At 52.9% G+C, this 16,780-nt stretch overlaps 1 protein-coding gene across 4 annotated transcripts in view; it reads right to left on the reverse strand.

Annotated features, from left to right (window-relative positions):
• Positions 1 to 1,354: 1,354 nt before the first annotated feature.
• The window catches only part of Il21r (interleukin 21 receptor), a 39,411-nt gene continuing 23,985 nt past the window's right edge, over positions 1,355 to 16,780 (reverse strand). For all 4 annotated transcript variants that reach the window (XM_087908463.1, XM_087908466.1, XM_087908465.1 and 1 more), the window contains 8 exons: positions 14,821 to 14,883; positions 11,268 to 11,370; positions 9,616 to 9,815; positions 8,616 to 8,770; positions 7,734 to 7,911; positions 6,976 to 7,084; positions 5,992 to 6,076; positions 1,355 to 4,478 (listed from right to left, as the gene is read on the reverse strand). In XM_087908463.1, the coding sequence (XP_087764589.1) occupies positions 3,741 to 4,478; positions 5,992 to 6,076; positions 6,976 to 7,084; positions 7,734 to 7,911; positions 8,616 to 8,770; positions 9,616 to 9,815; positions 11,268 to 11,370; positions 14,821 to 14,883 (1,631 nt within the window). In that variant the 3' untranslated portion in view covers positions 1,355 to 3,740. The remainder of the gene's footprint in view (positions 4,479 to 5,991; positions 6,077 to 6,975; positions 7,085 to 7,733; positions 7,912 to 8,615; positions 8,771 to 9,615; positions 9,816 to 11,267; positions 11,371 to 14,820; positions 14,884 to 16,780) is intronic.

Consider the following 16,780-nt stretch of genomic DNA (forward strand, 5'->3'; position numbering starts at 1 on the left):
CTAATTCAGTTTGATTTAGTCTGACTTGGATTATTGCATCAGCGGAGAGGTTTACAGGGTGTAGAAACTTTTCACCCACCTCAAATCGGCTGACACACACAGACTGGAGATGTATGGACTGGCCAGGACAAGAAGGGGTGTGCTGCCTAACAGTCATACCTCCGCAGTATCAAATGACGTAGTTAATGTCGGGCTCACACGTCGTACCCTCACGGGTACAGGAAACTCAGTCCTGTCCTCAGGCAGAGAGAGCCACAGAGGGCCAACAGTCACCACCAATGCCCATGGCACAGGAGGACAGCTAGGAGGCGCTGTGACTCATAAGTGCTCCATTAGAAAGGATGAACTGCTTCTGCTTGCAACCTCTCTGACCCTATGGCCATGACCTAGAAGGCCAAAAGCTGGAAAGAGTGAAGCACACAGTGACCATTCCTCTCATGAGCCTCAGGCATGGCTCCACCCAGGAGCTCCCAGGCTTCTACCTCACAGCCCCTCAGACTGGCTGTTCTCTCCTGTTGTGACTACCCCCCTCCCCCGCAGCTCCAGGCTTGGCTCCTCCTAGTAGCCCGAGGAAAGGCTGAAACAGCAGGCCTGGGGATTCAGAAGCTGGGGTAGGAGGATCAAGAGTTCAAGACCAGCCCAGTCAATTTAGACCCTGACTCAAAATAGGAAAAGTAAAAGGGGGACTAGGGAAGCTAGCTCAGTCAGAGGACCTGCCTACCATCTGTGAGGTCCTGGGTTCTAACCCCAGTACTACTACAGAGAGAAGCGTGAAGCCGCTCGGGGCACGTGTCTGCCTTGACTACACAGCAGCGTGGGTGGGGGGAGGGACATCTAGTGCCCTGTCCCAGAGCTAGCAAAGTGGCAGACACACATGGGTATTTGCTAAGAGGTTTGCCTCTTTGATTTCAAAGAGGTGACAGATCTCAGGCAGGTCCAGCTCATCCTGCCCAAGGGGATAGCCCAGGCCCTCAAAGTCAAGATGGGCAAAACATGAACATCAAAGGCCATGCACACTTGTGGAGTGTGATGTGACAACCCATCCTTTCAGAACACCTTACTGGCTGCTCTAACTGGTCTTAGGTGATGGGCACCCATTGCCTTTGATGGCCCTGCTTCTTGGTCGTATCTGCTGGAGACCCTCGCTGGGATAAAGATGTGTGTCACACCTCCTATGTATTTCCTGTTGTCTAACAAGCCCTGCCTCCTTCCTAAAGTCTTATCCTCATGCGGTGCCCTGGGTGCCCATCAGCAACTGGCCAGCTCCTCCCAGTCAGAAGACATCCCTCACCAACCATGTCTAGAGTAATCTAGCTCGCAGCCTGAGATCCTGGAATTAAGACGGGCCACAATGCAGGTTTTATTAAAACTTTATTAAGCACCTGTTGTGTGTAGGGCTGGGGATAAAACTGGGAGCAGACAGAGCTACTAGCCTCCTAGATTGTATCTGGCCCGCCCACTCTTGTGCAGTGTGTCTGTCTCTCCGTCCAGCTGTCATTCCAGCTGTCATCCTGTCGAACCTTTCACCACCCTCCTGTCCACCCACTGTTAACTTCTAGGTGGTCTAACTCTTGCCTCCAACTTTGCGTTCACATTTTTTCATGAGGTGTCCCTTCAAAAATGGGTCCGGTGGGGGTCAGCACCTCAGCCCTAAATGTTCTTCCTGCCCACACCCCAGTCAGGAACTCTCTATGCGAGGTGGGGGGTTGGGGGGCCGAACTGGTTCCCTGGAGAGCTGCCAAGAGCACCTGCTGTCTGTGGCTCCCAGAGGATGTGAAAACCACAGCACATTTTGATCTAAGTGTCTGGGGGGGGGGGGGGTGCAGCAGGGTGGAGCTGTATGCACGTGCAGGGAGGGAGCTGTGGTTTTTGCTGGTCTGAGAGCCTCACACACCTTGGTCCTAGGTGCAGTCTCGCTGTTCAAACTACCAGTGTTCCAGATCTTTCCAGCCAGCCCTGAGTCAAATACTGAGGACATCCATGCATTCCCTGGGTGTCTCCACCAGCTACCCTGCTTTATATGCACAAGTCTGAGGGAGCTTTCGGCTGATTTCTGCTGACCACTTTCCAGTTCAGCTCTGCAGACTGGACAGATAGACAGCCTTCCTCCTTGGGCCATTTAGGGGTAAGGCTGCACCCTGGAGTCCCAGACAAGATGGAGGCTTCCCACCGTGTCCAGAGCAGGTCAGGCACTCTGCTGTCTCCAACCTGTCTGGTTTTGCACATACCACACCACATCTTGGGTGGGCACCCTTGTAGGAAGAACAGGACAAAGGATAAGGAAGGGAAGAAGGAGGGAGGGAAAAGAAAGAAAATGCCAGCAAAGGCTAAGCAACCTTGGCGCTGTCTAGCTCCTATACTGCCCTGCTGTCCAGGAAGAAGTGTTCCGATACCACCCCGTACTTCTTAACTTCCCTCACACAGCATGCTCACAGGAGTCACTGGATGCAAGGGGACCTTCCCTAAGTCCCTAGGATAAATGTGACATCAAGGACAGGCAGGGGAAGAGCAGGTAGTGACTACAGAGTGCCCAGAAGCTCTTCTTCCTTTCTTTTCCTTCCTTCCTTTCTTCCTTCCTTCCTTCCTTCCTTCCTTCCTTCCTTCTTCTCCTTCTCCCTCTCCTCTCCTCTCTCTCTCTCTCTCTCTCTCTCTCTCTCTCTCTCTCTCTCTCTAATGTGCATTAGTGTTTTGCCATGGGTTTCGGCTTCCCTGGAACTGGAGTTACAGACAGCTGTGAGCTGCTATGTGGGTGCTGGGAATTGAACTCGAGTCCTCTGGAAGAGCAGCCTGTGATCACTGAGTCATCTTTCCAGCCCCTAGAAGCTGCTTCTTGATGGCTCCCTTGTGTCCCCTGAACTCTGGGTGTCATAAAGAGGGTTCTGTGAGTAACACACTCTGTACCCTACCCCAATGCCTGATATTTCATAAATATTCCCTGAGTACTTACAGGAATTTTGTTTTTAATAAGGAAAAAAAAACCAACCCCCCCCCAAAAAAAAGCCTTGGTTGGTGGTACTGCTTCTGAGGACCAGGCTGTGTATGTCACAGCCCAGAATTCCACTGAGTGCCCATCTCAAGATTCTCCAGGCTGTGAGTGTAGGCTGCCTTTTCCCATTCTCCCTCCTTGGGGCATGCACCTGGTCCTAAAAGCCACAAAAATCAAGAAGCTGAAAGGGACTGTAAACTGCATCGGGCTGAGCCAGGGCAGCCAACCATTCCTAATGTCCAGGAAAGCGAAGCCTGCAGTGTTCAGAAGGGGCTTCTCCAGGCTACAAAGCCTGGGCCACCTGTACTGGGGTTCACAGTTACATCCCTAGGTTCCCCCAAAAACCTTCCCACTCCAGCAGATGCTGTAGGCTCACTCTATTCACTCACTGCCTTCATAGCTTCTTAGAGGTGGCACCTGACAGGGCTGGGTGTGGTGATAGTGCCCTGGGTTAGGAACCTGGACCAGACTCTAGACACTGACTGTGGCCACCCCACACGTCTGCAGGGGAGGAGTCAGAGGCTCATGTCTAGGAGACATCTACACTCATGCGTGAACATAGTGAGCTCAGGCAGACACACACAGATACAACTGTGAACACAGGGCATGTACAGGCATTTCTCACACAAGGATGTGGGAACGCACACCCGAGCCACACATGGACACACACATACCTACATATTCACACTGTAAATGGCAGGCTCGAAAGCCCGCCCACTTCTGGTCCCCTTCTTATCACAGCTGGTTTCGTATGCTAGCTGCCCTGGGCTCCGCTGTCCACAGGTGGAGGGGTCCTGACCACCCACTGGCGTATGTAGCTGCGAGGAGGCCCGTCATCACTCTCCACAGGGCTGCCACAGTCTGATCCTGCAAAGCCGCTGTCAAAAGTGTCCATGTCTAGACCCGGAGGGGAGCCCACCTCACTCTCAGAGCCCCCTCCTGGGGACCCCGTTCTCCAGGGTGGGCCTGCGGTCCAGTCCCTTTCCTGAGCAAGGGGCAGCCTCAACCTGTCCAGGAGGCTGCCTGGGGCACCTCCCAGCCTGAGGCCACCACCTGAGACACAGCCACAGGACAGAAAAGTGGTGTTTGTGACCAAGAGCAGATCCTCTGCATTAGGGCCAGACTCTGGACCAGCATCCAGGTTCAGGGCTGGGTAGCCGTCATCCCCACAGCTATAGGGCCAGGCGCATGGTCCCTCTGCATCCCCCACAGTCACCGTGTCAATGGACACCAGACCATATGGCCGATCTCTCTCCTCACTGTAGGCGGAGTGGCCTGGGCCGGCTGCCAAGGGGACTGTGCAGCAGGGGCCAAGCTCAGACGTCCCATCACACTCCAGCTGCTCTTCCAGGCCTGGTGGCCCCAGGAACTTCTTTTCCTTGGCTGGGTATGAGGACGAACAGCTGTCGTGCACTTGTAGGACTGAGGTTGCTGTGGGACTCTGTGGTGTCAGCTCCAGGCTAGAGGCCGTGAAAGGGGTATCCACCCATTTCTATGAGAAAGAGACAGTCATCGGCTGAGGCAGATGCTTGGGTGTGAACAGAGTCAAAGTCGTGTGGACGCGGGGAACATAGAGACAGGCCAGAGACAGGGAGAACAGAGGAACAAGACACCAGCAGAGGGAAACAGACAGGACCATGATGAACCCCTGTCCTGTGGGCCCCCAATGCTGTCCTCCTCTTTCAGGGCCTGTGTCCCTACCTGCAGTAAGGACGGACTGCCTTCAGTCTCATATTTACATTAGTAACCAGTACCCCAGTGTAGGATCGGCTGGGTGCTGGCACCAGGCTCCTGAGTCCTGAGGTCTGTGGTCCCTCCCATATCCTGTCCTCTGACACAAGGCTTTACAACTCTGCAGTGTATCCACACTACAGCGAACACTCAGCCAGGAGCGGGCCTGCTCACAGCTGTGTCCTCAGTACCTGGCACACAGTAGATTTTACCATAAACATCTATGGAGGGAGCGAATCAGTAACCAGATATGCGGAAAGGGTTTTAGGGGATGCTGGACGGAGACAGCGGCCCCGAAGCCTTGAGAACCCTCTTGCCCATTGCCTGCCAGGATATTGGTGACAATAGGGGAGCCTCCACTGAGTTGACAGAGATCACCCAGGTGTGAGAAGGTCCCCTGAAAAGAACATCTCAGGACCACAATGTCTTCTATCCCTGACCGGGAGTCACTTCTCAGCTGTGTGACCTTGAGTTAGGCCCTTGCCCTGTGTGTCTCATTTCTGTCTTCTATGGGATGGTCCTGCCCATGGCAGTGTCTTGAGGATTGAGTGAGGTAATGTTTGTTTGCTGACAGTGCAAGTTATACAAGATTAACAGCAACGTCAACACAGCACAGCAGGCCGCAATGCTGTGTTTCAGGGTAAGAAGGGGTGTGGGCATACCCTTGCCCTTCTCTGAAAGGCCCACTAGTCCCTCTGAGCCTGGGCCTCCTCCTGGAGACCCAGAGGGCTGCTGGGAACTCACTGCAAGGGTTACTGTACAGGCAGAGCCACAGACCAGGTGTGCAGCAGCTGTTCCTCGGGTGCCCTGCTGCTCTGACCTCCATGGGCTGCGGCAAGTGGCTGTTCCCTGACATCACATCCTCTCTCCGGGACCTCCCGCCTTGCTGGCTTTGCACAGCAGTGCAGGGCAGATACTCCAAAATGACAGTAGTGGCAGCTGTACTTGGCAGGGAGAGGGATGTGCTGTGGGATAGGGCAGGTCCTTCCCAGGTAAGATTCGCTCCCCACCACAGATCAAAGCCACCATGGGAAACCGCAGGCACCTAGCTCATGCACCCAGGGCCACCCAGTTTGCCCACTCTAAGCTGGAAATGCATCACAATGCCTAAGTCCAAGACCAATTCTGCACCTCGCAGAAAAGGGAAACTGAGGCCTGGTCCCGGGTCAGGTTTTGAATACTCTGGACTCACAGAGCAGTCTGGCATTAGGGTGAGAGTTATTAGGACTCCCCCAAAGAGTAAACATCCAAAGGGTGCATCCAAGGTATCTCACCTTGAAGTTCCCGCTGTGTTCCTTGTACAGGGACTGGAAGAAACTCTCAGGGCTGGGCACTGGTACCCAGACCTTCTTCCATAGTCTGCAAAGAAAGGGGTGTGTAAAGCCCTTGTGGTCTGGCCTCTTTCCTGCAGAAGCAACAGCTTCTACTGCCAGGCGCCTTCCTGCCCACCCATCAGTAAAACGGAAGCAGCAGTTACCCTCACCCCCAAGCTTCCTGCAGATGCTCAAGTTCCTGCCCCTGGCATCTATTGTGGGCTAGGCGCACACTGCCCTCTGGGGCCTTGACTTCCTCATCTACCATGGTGGGGGTCGGGAGAACCCCAGGCTGCCACCAACTGAGACCAGTACCCTGGTCTCTCCGTTCCAGATTCTCTGTCTTTGAGTGTCTCACTGAAGGGGAGCAAAATGAGTGTGTGCAGAGCCTCGCTCTGTCACTTATCAAAGGACTCTGCATACAGCAGCCTGCCATACTGCTGGTGCCAAGGTGGTACGTTCTGTTTTAAATCAGCAGCCTCCTTTCTTTCTGTGGCATGCAGAACGGAAGCCCAGTATGGAAAGCAGATCCCAGGCCACCTTTAAACAGAAACGAAGGAATGGGGAGGGTGAGTGATCACCCCTTGGGCCTCAAAGTTCACTCTCTGGACAAGGTCAGAGTCAAGATCCCCTCAAAGAACATGAAGTTTCTACCCCACCCTTGCCACACCACAGTTCTGTGACTTTGGGCAAGTAGCGTGGCTACTCTGTGTTTCCGTTTTCCCTGTATGAAGTGTGGGGGTGTCTGCAGTGTGCCAGGCTCACACAGCCGTCATGGAATGGAGACAGGAGCTCTGCCGTGTCTAGCACACGGAACATACGTGCTGTTACCTGCTATCACTGCTCTCACCAAGCCCCCTGCCCAGACAGAACAGGTCTTGGTTGGAGGGGCTGTGACCCAAGCTGACCCCTTCCTTCTCTGCCTCCCTGAGCCCCTGGCCTCACCTCCAAGGCAGGTCGATCTTCAGACCCAAGAAAATCAGGCCGGGAACCAAGACAACCAGAAGGAGCAGCAGCAGCAGCAGCAGGTGAGGGTCCAAGTCTGCCTCGGGCTCTGCAGAGAGAGCAAACCATGGGTCCATCAGAAAAGTCTCCCAGAAGAATGTGGGTGGGTGTACGGTGAATGGTCGGGTTGGGTGGAAGGTTGGGAGGAAGCTGGGGTTTGATCCCTTCCTCTGTCAAACAACCCCTCCCCCAAAGGCTCCTGTGTCAGAGGTATGGTCCCAACCTGGATGCTACTGGAAGGTGGTAGGACCTTAGGACTCCGAGCCTAAGATGGTTAGGTCATTACAGATACACTAAAGGAATATTGGGACCCCAGCCCTTCCTCTGTCTTTGCTTCCTGATTACCATGAAGCAAACAGTGGCATCCACTGCCTGCAGTGCCACAGGGCCTTGCAGTCATGAGCCAAACCAGAAGCTAAAATAACCCTTCTGCTCCTTCAAGGAATTTTATTCTCATCCCAGGCAAGTGATGTTATCTCTCTAAGCCTTAGCTTTCTCTTCTGTAAAATGGGGCCATGACTCCCCTTTCAGAGTTAGGAGTCAAATGCACCATCAGATGCAGCAGCTCCCCTGGCGAAGATGAGTGGCCGCATCCGGGGGTGGATAACAGAGCATGCAGGGACCCTCAGGCCTTGAGAAAGTCGCAGCAGGACAAGAGTCAGTACCAGAGTAGGGTTTCCCACCAGCGTCACACTTACCCTCAGCCTGGGTCTGAAAGATGACAGGGTCACTCCACTCACTCCAGGTCCCCCTGAATAAAGTCCCTGGCTGGGGTGCTGCCCGCACCTGCAGCTGGTAGGTAGAGTCTTTGTGGAAATCTTCAGGGAGAAGGGAGACATTATTTGAGTCCACCGAGATCAGCTTTGTCACCGGCCTCTGCCAAGATGGAAGGAACACGAAACTCTGTAGTCACCCAAGTCATCAATGGGGTGCAAAGTCCTTCCACTGGAACAACCAGGCAGACCCCGCAGGGAGCATGCATCCCTGACTAGAGCTACCTGGAAAAATAGTTCTCTCTGTAGCAGTGGACTCACCCCTAACTGACAATGTCCTGGGAGTAACCATGGGCACCCCTGCACATCACTAACCAGAAGCTCCACAGCCAGTGAGTCCCTGGGCTCTATGTCTCAGATGACATAGGACATCCTCAACATTGTACCTTTAGAAGTCCCTAAGTAAACCATCTTATCAATGGACTGCTAGAGAAGCCTCCCAGGGAACATTCTAGGCAATTCCCTTTATGGAAATCTTCAACCAGGACCATTCTAATAGATGTATAATTCTAGAAGCCCAAGGCTCTGTCTAAACAGTGGACCATTCTGGAACCTTCCAAGTGTGCCCTCTTTAAGTAGCTTTCCCATTCAAAGCAAGTGCAATACTCCAAACTTGCCCCACTGTAACTGAGGTAGGCTGTAGGGGAGGAGTCAAGGTGGAGACATAGAGGGATATACCCTAGCCCAGGGAGGAGGTAGGAGAGGGTTGCATGCTGGAAGGAATTGCCAAGTCCTGTTCCTTGCCCCCACTCTGCTGGGACCCGCCTGCATACTCCTACTGCCACACCCCATGCCCGGCTGCCTCACCATAGCATAGGGGTCTCTGAGGTTCCGATACTGCAGCTCATATTGTAGCTTGCCCCTCAGCACGTAGAAGGCAGGTTCTTCATAATCTGAACGCCAGGAGATATCATAACGTCCAGAGAAGGTCACGGTCACATTGAAAGGGGGGGCTGGTTTGACTTGGAGAAAGACCCAGAAAGATGAAACCGGGTAAGAACCTGCAGGAAGCAGAGGTCCCCCCTCCCCGACATTCTCCAAAGGCCCTGTGTGGCTTTGAACAAAGCAGTCCCTGGTCACAGCCCCTATTCCCGTGGACTAGATCTGGGTGAAGCATCTGTGGGGAAAGAGAGAGTACTCCCAGGCTTAAAGGCTGGAGCCAGGACTCGGGGCCCAGCACAGTCCAGCTAAGGAAAAGAAAAGCAAATGTTGGAAATCCAGACGGCTGAAGGAAGTTTCTTAAGATTTGATATTAGTACCTAATGTGGAAAATGCCTAAGCAAGGTGCCCCCTGGATTCTGTGATTTTTAGTTTCTCTCCAAAAGAAGGGGCCCCCTATCACATACAGGTGCATAAACGTAAACAGATACACACTCTGCCATGCACCAAACTGCTGTCCCAGACCCCTCCTTTGCCCAGCCTAGGCTCTGGCAACAGCTGCAGCCATGTCCACTCTGGGGCCCTCCTAACCTAAGGCCCCTCCCATTCATCTGGGAGGATTCCGTGTTAGCTGACTGGTGCTCATGACTAGGAGCAAAATCCTAGGTCACATGAACAGGGTCTTTCCAAGATCAGAGTCAGGCAGACAGGAAGGGCTGAGCTGGGTCCTGTCCCACATCTTTCCAAGCCTGTGATGTTTCTCTTAGACATTTAGACCACATCCCATATCAAACCACGACCCCTTAGCTAAAAGCAGGGCATCTAAAATCTACTCTAAGGACAATAGATTTTGATGGCGTGAGAAGAGCTTGCTTTGAGGTCAGAGAAGGGTCCTGAGTCCTCCTCAGCTTGGGTTTGTGGTACTCACTGTTCTCTGCCAAGACAAAGCTGCCACACTCCTGGGAGCTGTTGCCAGAGTGGTCCATCATGTTGACAATGAAAACGTCATCGGCCATGAATCCGGACAAGGGCATGTGGCACGTATACCGCGCATGTGTGGCGTTGTGGCCCGACCTATGCAGGCTGCAAGAGGTTTCTTTGTCCTGTAGTTCCTCGTATTCATCTTGCCTTCAGGGACAGAGTGGCCAGTCATGAATGGGGACAGTGGAGCTCAGTGCCCGGGGCAGGGTAGGAACTTGAAGCATGAGGGTGAGAGGGGCTGGAGGTAGGGCTGAGGGTCATGGTCCAGTCCTCTCCCAGGGACAGTGACCTCTCTGCAGCACCTAGCACGCTCTGAGTTCAGATGCAGCTTGCGTACTTCAGAGGACCAGCCACTCGGTACCTTGACCAGGGCAGCAGCTCTCGGCTTTGGGAATTTGGGCCTAAACCTGTCTCTGTTGCTCACGGTGAGTGACCTACAGACTGTTGTCGTATGCTTTGGTCAGGAGGGGTAGTGGTAAATGGTGTAGTTCTTTAGCTCCCACTGGGCAGCAAAGATGGATTTTAGAGTATATATGTGAATTCACAGAAGTTTATTTTCTTCCTTCTGAACGTGTTCAGCGACTGAACATGGCCACCCTCCAGGACCAATGTGGATCTGCAGACTTTCTTAGTTCTTTGCTGAATTTTCTACCTACAAACCTTGCTGAATGACATTGTCCAACCCCCAGCCTGGACCACTGTAAGGCTGTCTCAAGATATCGCTTCCTCACCCAACATCTCTGAGCTCCATCTTGCTCATGCAGCAGCCAGAAGTGCCTTCAAAGCTCCCTAACACCAGCTGCCCTTCCCCAAGCTGCACAGACGGCCCTCACACACCCACCAACTTCTTTGTTTACTGTTTTCCCTCACTCTGCTCAGGTCACAGGCAGCTGCTCAACTACACTCGTGGTTCATGCTCCCCCATGGCCTTCACACGTGCTGTGTTTGCTGCTGTGGGTGCTCTGGCCACGCCGGCTGACTACCCCAGCTGACCACCCCAGCTGACCACCCCAGCTGACCACCCCAGCTGACCACCCCAGCTGACCACCCCTGGCTCCACACCCTGCAGTCTTGAGTCTTGTTTGACTCCTCAGCCCCCACAACATGTCTGGCAGGAACTTAATATACTTAAAGTGAATGAAGGCATAAAGGACAAGCGGTCTCTATCCTAAGCAGCACGTGGGATTACGAGCACACTGGCTACGAGACTTCTGGCCAGCAGCTAAACCACTTTGAACTTCAGCATCCTCCTCTGGAACGTGGTAGCAATAATTTCAATATCATTTATGGTGAGGACACCCGGTGCTTAGAAGATCACTGGGGACTGCTGGTAACCAGGGCTGCTAACCTAGGCAGGTCTATGAGAGCAAGAGAGTATGACCCTTGGGGGTAACCCTGGGTGTGGTCAGTCTTTTTCCTATCCATGTGTTCCCAGTGAGTCCTGTGAACTCATTCTCACAGTCTTGGTGGGCGGGGCAGGTCTTTGTTCTTAGTTAAACTTCCTCATGAGCAGGCCACAGGTCAACTCAGCCCACGGCTTCCTCCCATCCTGCCACCCACTCTGAGTAGTTCCTCAGCTCGGGAGACCTGGCTACTCACCAGGTGAGAGTAAGTGTGTAGGGGTGGAGGGTCCATGTCTCCAGGACACAGGTGACGGTCCAGAGGTAGTCAGTGTAGCAGGTGAGGTCCAGGCAGCCCCGAGCTGGAGGGATAGCAGAGAGGACATTTTGGGTGAGAGTCACTGGAAGGGCCTTGCTTGGCAAGCTGTCTGAGGCTGAGGACAAGTTTGGGTAGAGTCACAGGCTGGGATAAAAGCCTGGAACCCAGGGACCCTTGTCACTGGAATTCCTTGTGTGAACTCCAACATTTTAAGACTGGTCATGGTGATGAGGTTCTTCTAATGTGAAACTGGGCCACTGTCCATCATAGGGTCAGACACTCTGAACTCCCCATAGGCAGATGGACAGATCCCTGAGGCCAGGGAGTGTGGCACTGGTCATGGTCTGAGCCCACAGCCTCGACGAGGGGAGGGGTTTAGTGAGGACGGTGAAAGAGTGGGAGAGACATCTGCACTTGACAGTTCACCTGCCACTGTCAGTGACCCCATGGCTACCAAGATGTGGCCAAAATAAATGCCACAGCAGGGGCTGCTGGACGAGTCACCTCTACTCTCCCCTCCCCCAACACCCCAGCCATTTGTTTCACTTTCCAAATGACCAGGTGCGGCAGGCATGGGGCACATCTGGCTTCTGAGCATTTGGGGAACGGAGACAGGTGGATTGCTAGTTCAAGATCAGCCTGGGCTCCAGAGCCAGACCCTGTCTCAAAAGGGAAGAAAAAGTATCTAACTAATTACTAAATCAAAATGATGTAGAACTCTAGATATACTCTAGATATTGCTCCCTCTATCATGTTTGCAGCTATGGAGGATTTCTAGGGGGACAAAGAGAATAACTGAAGGGGGTTCGGGAAAAGGGAAATAAGTGGGGCAAGGCAGAGGGCCTAGGCTTAGCATCCAGTACACATGCGTAAGAAAACAATAAAATAAGATGCAGTCATTGTCCAAGTTTTGTTCAATGTTTGGCCAAAGGAGCAGAGCCATTTTGAATTTTGCTTTGTAAAACTGCACGCCAGCACCCGTATCTTCTCCCCAGACGCTAGAAATGCGCTTCCTAAAAGGCCTTCATCTTCAGTGGCTTCTTCCTTCTGCGTCCTGACCAATGAAGACCCTGAAACAGTGGACAACGTCTGGGTTCTAACCTAGATTCCAAGGCTAGACCTGGACTGTAGAGGACAGTACCAAGGCTCCAAGGGTAGCTGGCTTTCCTGGGCTGCTGAGCTTTATTCCCTGGGAAGCAGCATCTCCCCAGCCATAACGCCTGGCAGACACTAGTCTACTAGTGAATTCCAGTGCAGTTCTTAGGTAGCCTCCACCAAAAGTTGTGGAAACAGCCAATGAGAGGGCTCAGTGGATAAAAGTGCTCACTGCCAAGTTTAACAAATTGATTCCCATCCATGAAATTCACATGGGGAAAGGTGAGAACCCTCTCCTGCAAGTTGGTCTCTTTGGCAACATACACAGCACATACATATAGGAGGGGAGAGGGGAGAGAAGGAGAAGGAGGGAGGGGAGAGGAGGAAGGGAAGGAAGGGGAGGGGAGAAGGGGAAGGAAGGAGGTAAGGGAAAGGAAGGGAAGGGAAAGGAAGGGAAGGGAGGGGAGGGGAGGAAGAGGGGAGAAGGGGAAGAAAGGAGGGAAGGGAAGGAAGGGAAGGGAAGGGAAGGGAAGGGAAGGGAAGGGAAGAAGGGAAGGGAAGGGAACAGTATATAGTGCCAGGACCTGAAACCAGGACTTTGTGCTCACTAGACAAATACTACCAGTGAGCTGTACCCTAGCTTGAGATGGGACAAACCACTGGGACAGACAGAACAGATCCCACAGACTGCTGAGAGGTGGCTGCCAAGGCCAGAGTGAGTGAACAAGCCAGGCAACTCCCCACAACTGGACGGCACCCAGGCATCCCGTAGAGGTTACTATAGGGTGCAGGATGCAACAGCACCCTCACTAGGTGACCACAGCCCCAGGATTAAAATTGCCTCCCAGGTATCCCTAAGCCAGCTGTACAGGTCCCCAACCTTCACACCCATATTCGGGTGAGGTCAAGACTGTATCATGTAAGCTACCACATACAGCAGCCACTTGACACAGCAGCAGGCTGAGGCAGGAGGATTGGGACTACATCCTGAAACCTTGTCTCAAAAACTCACAAATGAATGAATGGATGAATGAATGAATGAATGAATGAATGAATGAATGAGAGAACAAACAGCACAGCAGGTGCCTGGGGCCCTGCTAAAACTAGGATCTATGTGTCCCCTCAAATGCTCAGACCACAGAGCGTGTGAGGAGGTGAGCCCTCCAAGAGTAATAGAGTCATTAGAGTCCCCAGGTCTAGTGGTGTTAGGAGTGGCTGGAGAGGCTCCCACCACAAAAACTCCTTTCTGCCCCATCCTGGATCCCATCGTAAAAACACGAGATCCAACACCACACTGGAAGTAGATGCTCAACCGCGCTAACCATAGAGCCCGCTGCACCGTGACCTTGTGCACCCAGCCCTGGGACTGTGAAAGACACACATGTGTCCATGTCTGTGGGTTTGTGAACATGCACATGTGAGTTGAAGACAGAGGTTTTTTAGGTAGACTCTCTCGCTCAGCCTGGAGCTCATCAATTTGGCTAAGCAGCCGGGCCAGCATGCTCCTGAGATCTGCCTCACCTCCCCAGGGCTGGGATAATAGATACACTCAACTGCTCCCTGTCCCTTCTGGGGTTCCGAAGCTAGAAGGACAAGCACATCACAGAAGCCATTGCCCTGTTCATGTCTTAGTGCCAGGCAGCCATCCCCAGGATCTCCACAGGGTCTGCACTCTCTCTGTCTCCTCCACTAATGGCAACGTAGCCAGGCTCCACAGGAGAAGTGAAAGGTGATGATCTAGCCTCAGTGTATGACAGGGCTCTGTTACCCAAACCCCACTCTTACACCCTGCTCCCAGTGCAGGCACTAAAGGGGTTTCCAGAGCAGGCAGGGTGTCGCCACCAGAAAGGGAAATCAGAAGCTGGGCCTGTTTCCTGAGGGAGCTATTTAAAGGACTGGATATTTCGGTAAAAACCAGAGCAAATATTGCTGAGTCTGCAGAAGGTCAAGTTCCCCTCACCAGGGTGGCCTGTACAGCCTCTGGCTTTTGTTGGAGAGAATGCCCTCAACAGGATTCTTGCAGCTCTGATGCCTCCCCCAGGGACGGTTACAAAGTTTGGCTCCTCTGTTCCCACCTCCTGTCCCTCCTACCTACTGAAGGTTCATGACCCAAGTGAGAGAGTCTTGCACAAAGAAGAAAGAAGGTTAGACCAAGGGCAGGACTTCCTTCCCATGATGGTGGCAAGCCTTTCTCTTTACTGGAGCCGTTTGGTTCCCTGGGTTCTGGTTAGTGGGAAACGGGGCATTTAGCTTTGGTGTCAAGTAGACAGAGGCTGTAGATTGTGGGTAGGTGGCCAGCGGCCATGACCAGGAGCCTTACGGCACCATGTGGTCTCTGCTCGGTTTTGTGGAAGGAGATGGGCCCATCCTCCACTGCAGCCATGGGGTTGAAACTTACCTCCCTGGAGGATCAGCAGGAGCAAGGGAGCAGCCAAGCCCTGTGGCATGCTGTGTCCCAGACCTGCAAGAGAAGTGTGTGGTATGTGAGATGAACCAGCTGGTCCCGGGCACTGAACAGCCTTCCCATGACAGGGTCTATCCCTGCTACATCAAAGGACCAGTCCAATGCTCACAAAGAAGCCCCCCTGTTGAATACTAAAGATAAGGTTAGCCTGCAGGGGTACTTCTTATTCTAAAAGGAAGCCCAGCTAGCCTACAGGGGCACACAAGAAAAGCAAGACCACCAAAGCTGCCTGGAGCCCCCCGACTGGCTGAGATGGACAAAGTCCCTTGTTGAACCAAGGACATGATGATACTGTGGGCAACAAACCATAGGTGGCCAACACCAGTCTCCTCCTGCCCCTTTCCTGTGGAAGTGCTAGCTCAGGGGGACTACATTCCCCATGCTCAAGGACCCCATGCAGGCTAGGTCCTCCAGTATGGAGCTGGGACCAGGGCCTTGAGGGAAGCTGGCCCATGCATAGATCAGGTCAGACCCATGGCTTTCCCAGACACCATTCCTGACCCCACAATAAGACAATGCTTCATCCGGGGTTCCCCTAGATCCAGCAGCACTGACTGGCCTACCTGACCACCATCAAAGAAACAGTAAAGGCCCAAGGTTCAGATAGCCAGCTGTGTGCTCCAGGCCAGTCTCTTGCTGTCTCTGAGCCTCATGAAATGAAGCAATGGAAGCCTGTCCAGAGCTTTGTAACAATTCAACCAGGTAATGTGCAAGAAAGCCGAGTGTAGGCTCTGACAGACTGCCGAGCTGACTGAGCTAGAGCAAAGTCTAGAAGCTTCTAGAACAGAACCCCAAGAACAATGTGCCCAAGGAGCTTCAAAAATGCCTCACTCTCAAAATTATGTATTTAATATTTTTCTATAAATGGCCTTAAACATTTGACTCCAACACCTGTCTAAAATTATCACTCACGTTTCCCCCCACCCCCCGCAAGGGTATATTTCCCCCTCTTTCCTGCCCTTTTCTCTTGAGATAGAGTCTTGACTATGTAACCAAGGCTGGTTTTGATCCTGTGAATGTGCTGCTTCTGCCTTTAGCCTTCTAATGATTCTAAAGTTAGTCATTGTTCTAACATCAGTATCAGAATAAAACGTTATGGGAAATGTCGACTTGCTGCTTTGAGTAACGCTGATCTTGGGTGGCCCTTGCCCACACAAATCTTGTGGTATAGTTTGACTGTGTCCCCCAACTTTGTATGTTAGAACCTGATGCCCAAACCACACTGAACAGAATGGGGAAGATTAGGATTAGCTGAGCTCAGGGGATGGGGCCCGTCCTGGCAGTAGGGAGTTTTAAATAGAGCATGGCGGGAACGGAACTCAGTGTTCTGCCTTTGCCTAAACCTATGGGAGTCTCCCTGGTTTCTGGTCCCAGCACTGACAAAGAAAGATGAGGGAGGAGGGGGGGCCGTGCTGATGTTACAGTCTGAAGAGGTGACCTCTGACCACAGAAGGGTGACTCTAAGCATGCCCGGCTCTACAGTGTCAAATTATGACCTCAGTCCCAGTCCAACAGAACTCTGTGTCACATCTCAGTCACCGGGAAAAACAGAAAGCCTCTGTCCTTTGTCAAGAGCCTCTCCTCCCGCTCTTCACACCATAGCTCCGCACAAGTCCCCGGCAGATAGCAGCTGCTCTGCCCGCCCGGATGAGCGACCCTCCTCATGACATGCCAAACTGCAGCCCCTCTGCATGGTCCACAGAGCAGGTACTGAGCCAGGCCTGGCCAAGCCAAGCACCTGCTTCCCCCAGGGTGCCCGTTGGAGACACTTTGGATTCAAGCCACAACAGCGGGGCTACAGTAAGAGCATGGATCAGGCTGTATCTGATGTCCACATCTAACCTTCCATTTACATGAGCCCAAACACCCGCCACTGCTGTTAGGTATATTTCTG

The sequence above is a fragment of the Myodes glareolus genome, chromosome 7, assembly GCF_982192425.1.
Source record: "Myodes glareolus chromosome 7, mMyoGla1.1, whole genome shotgun sequence".
NCBI lineage: Eukaryota > Metazoa > Chordata > Mammalia > Rodentia > Cricetidae > Myodes > Myodes glareolus.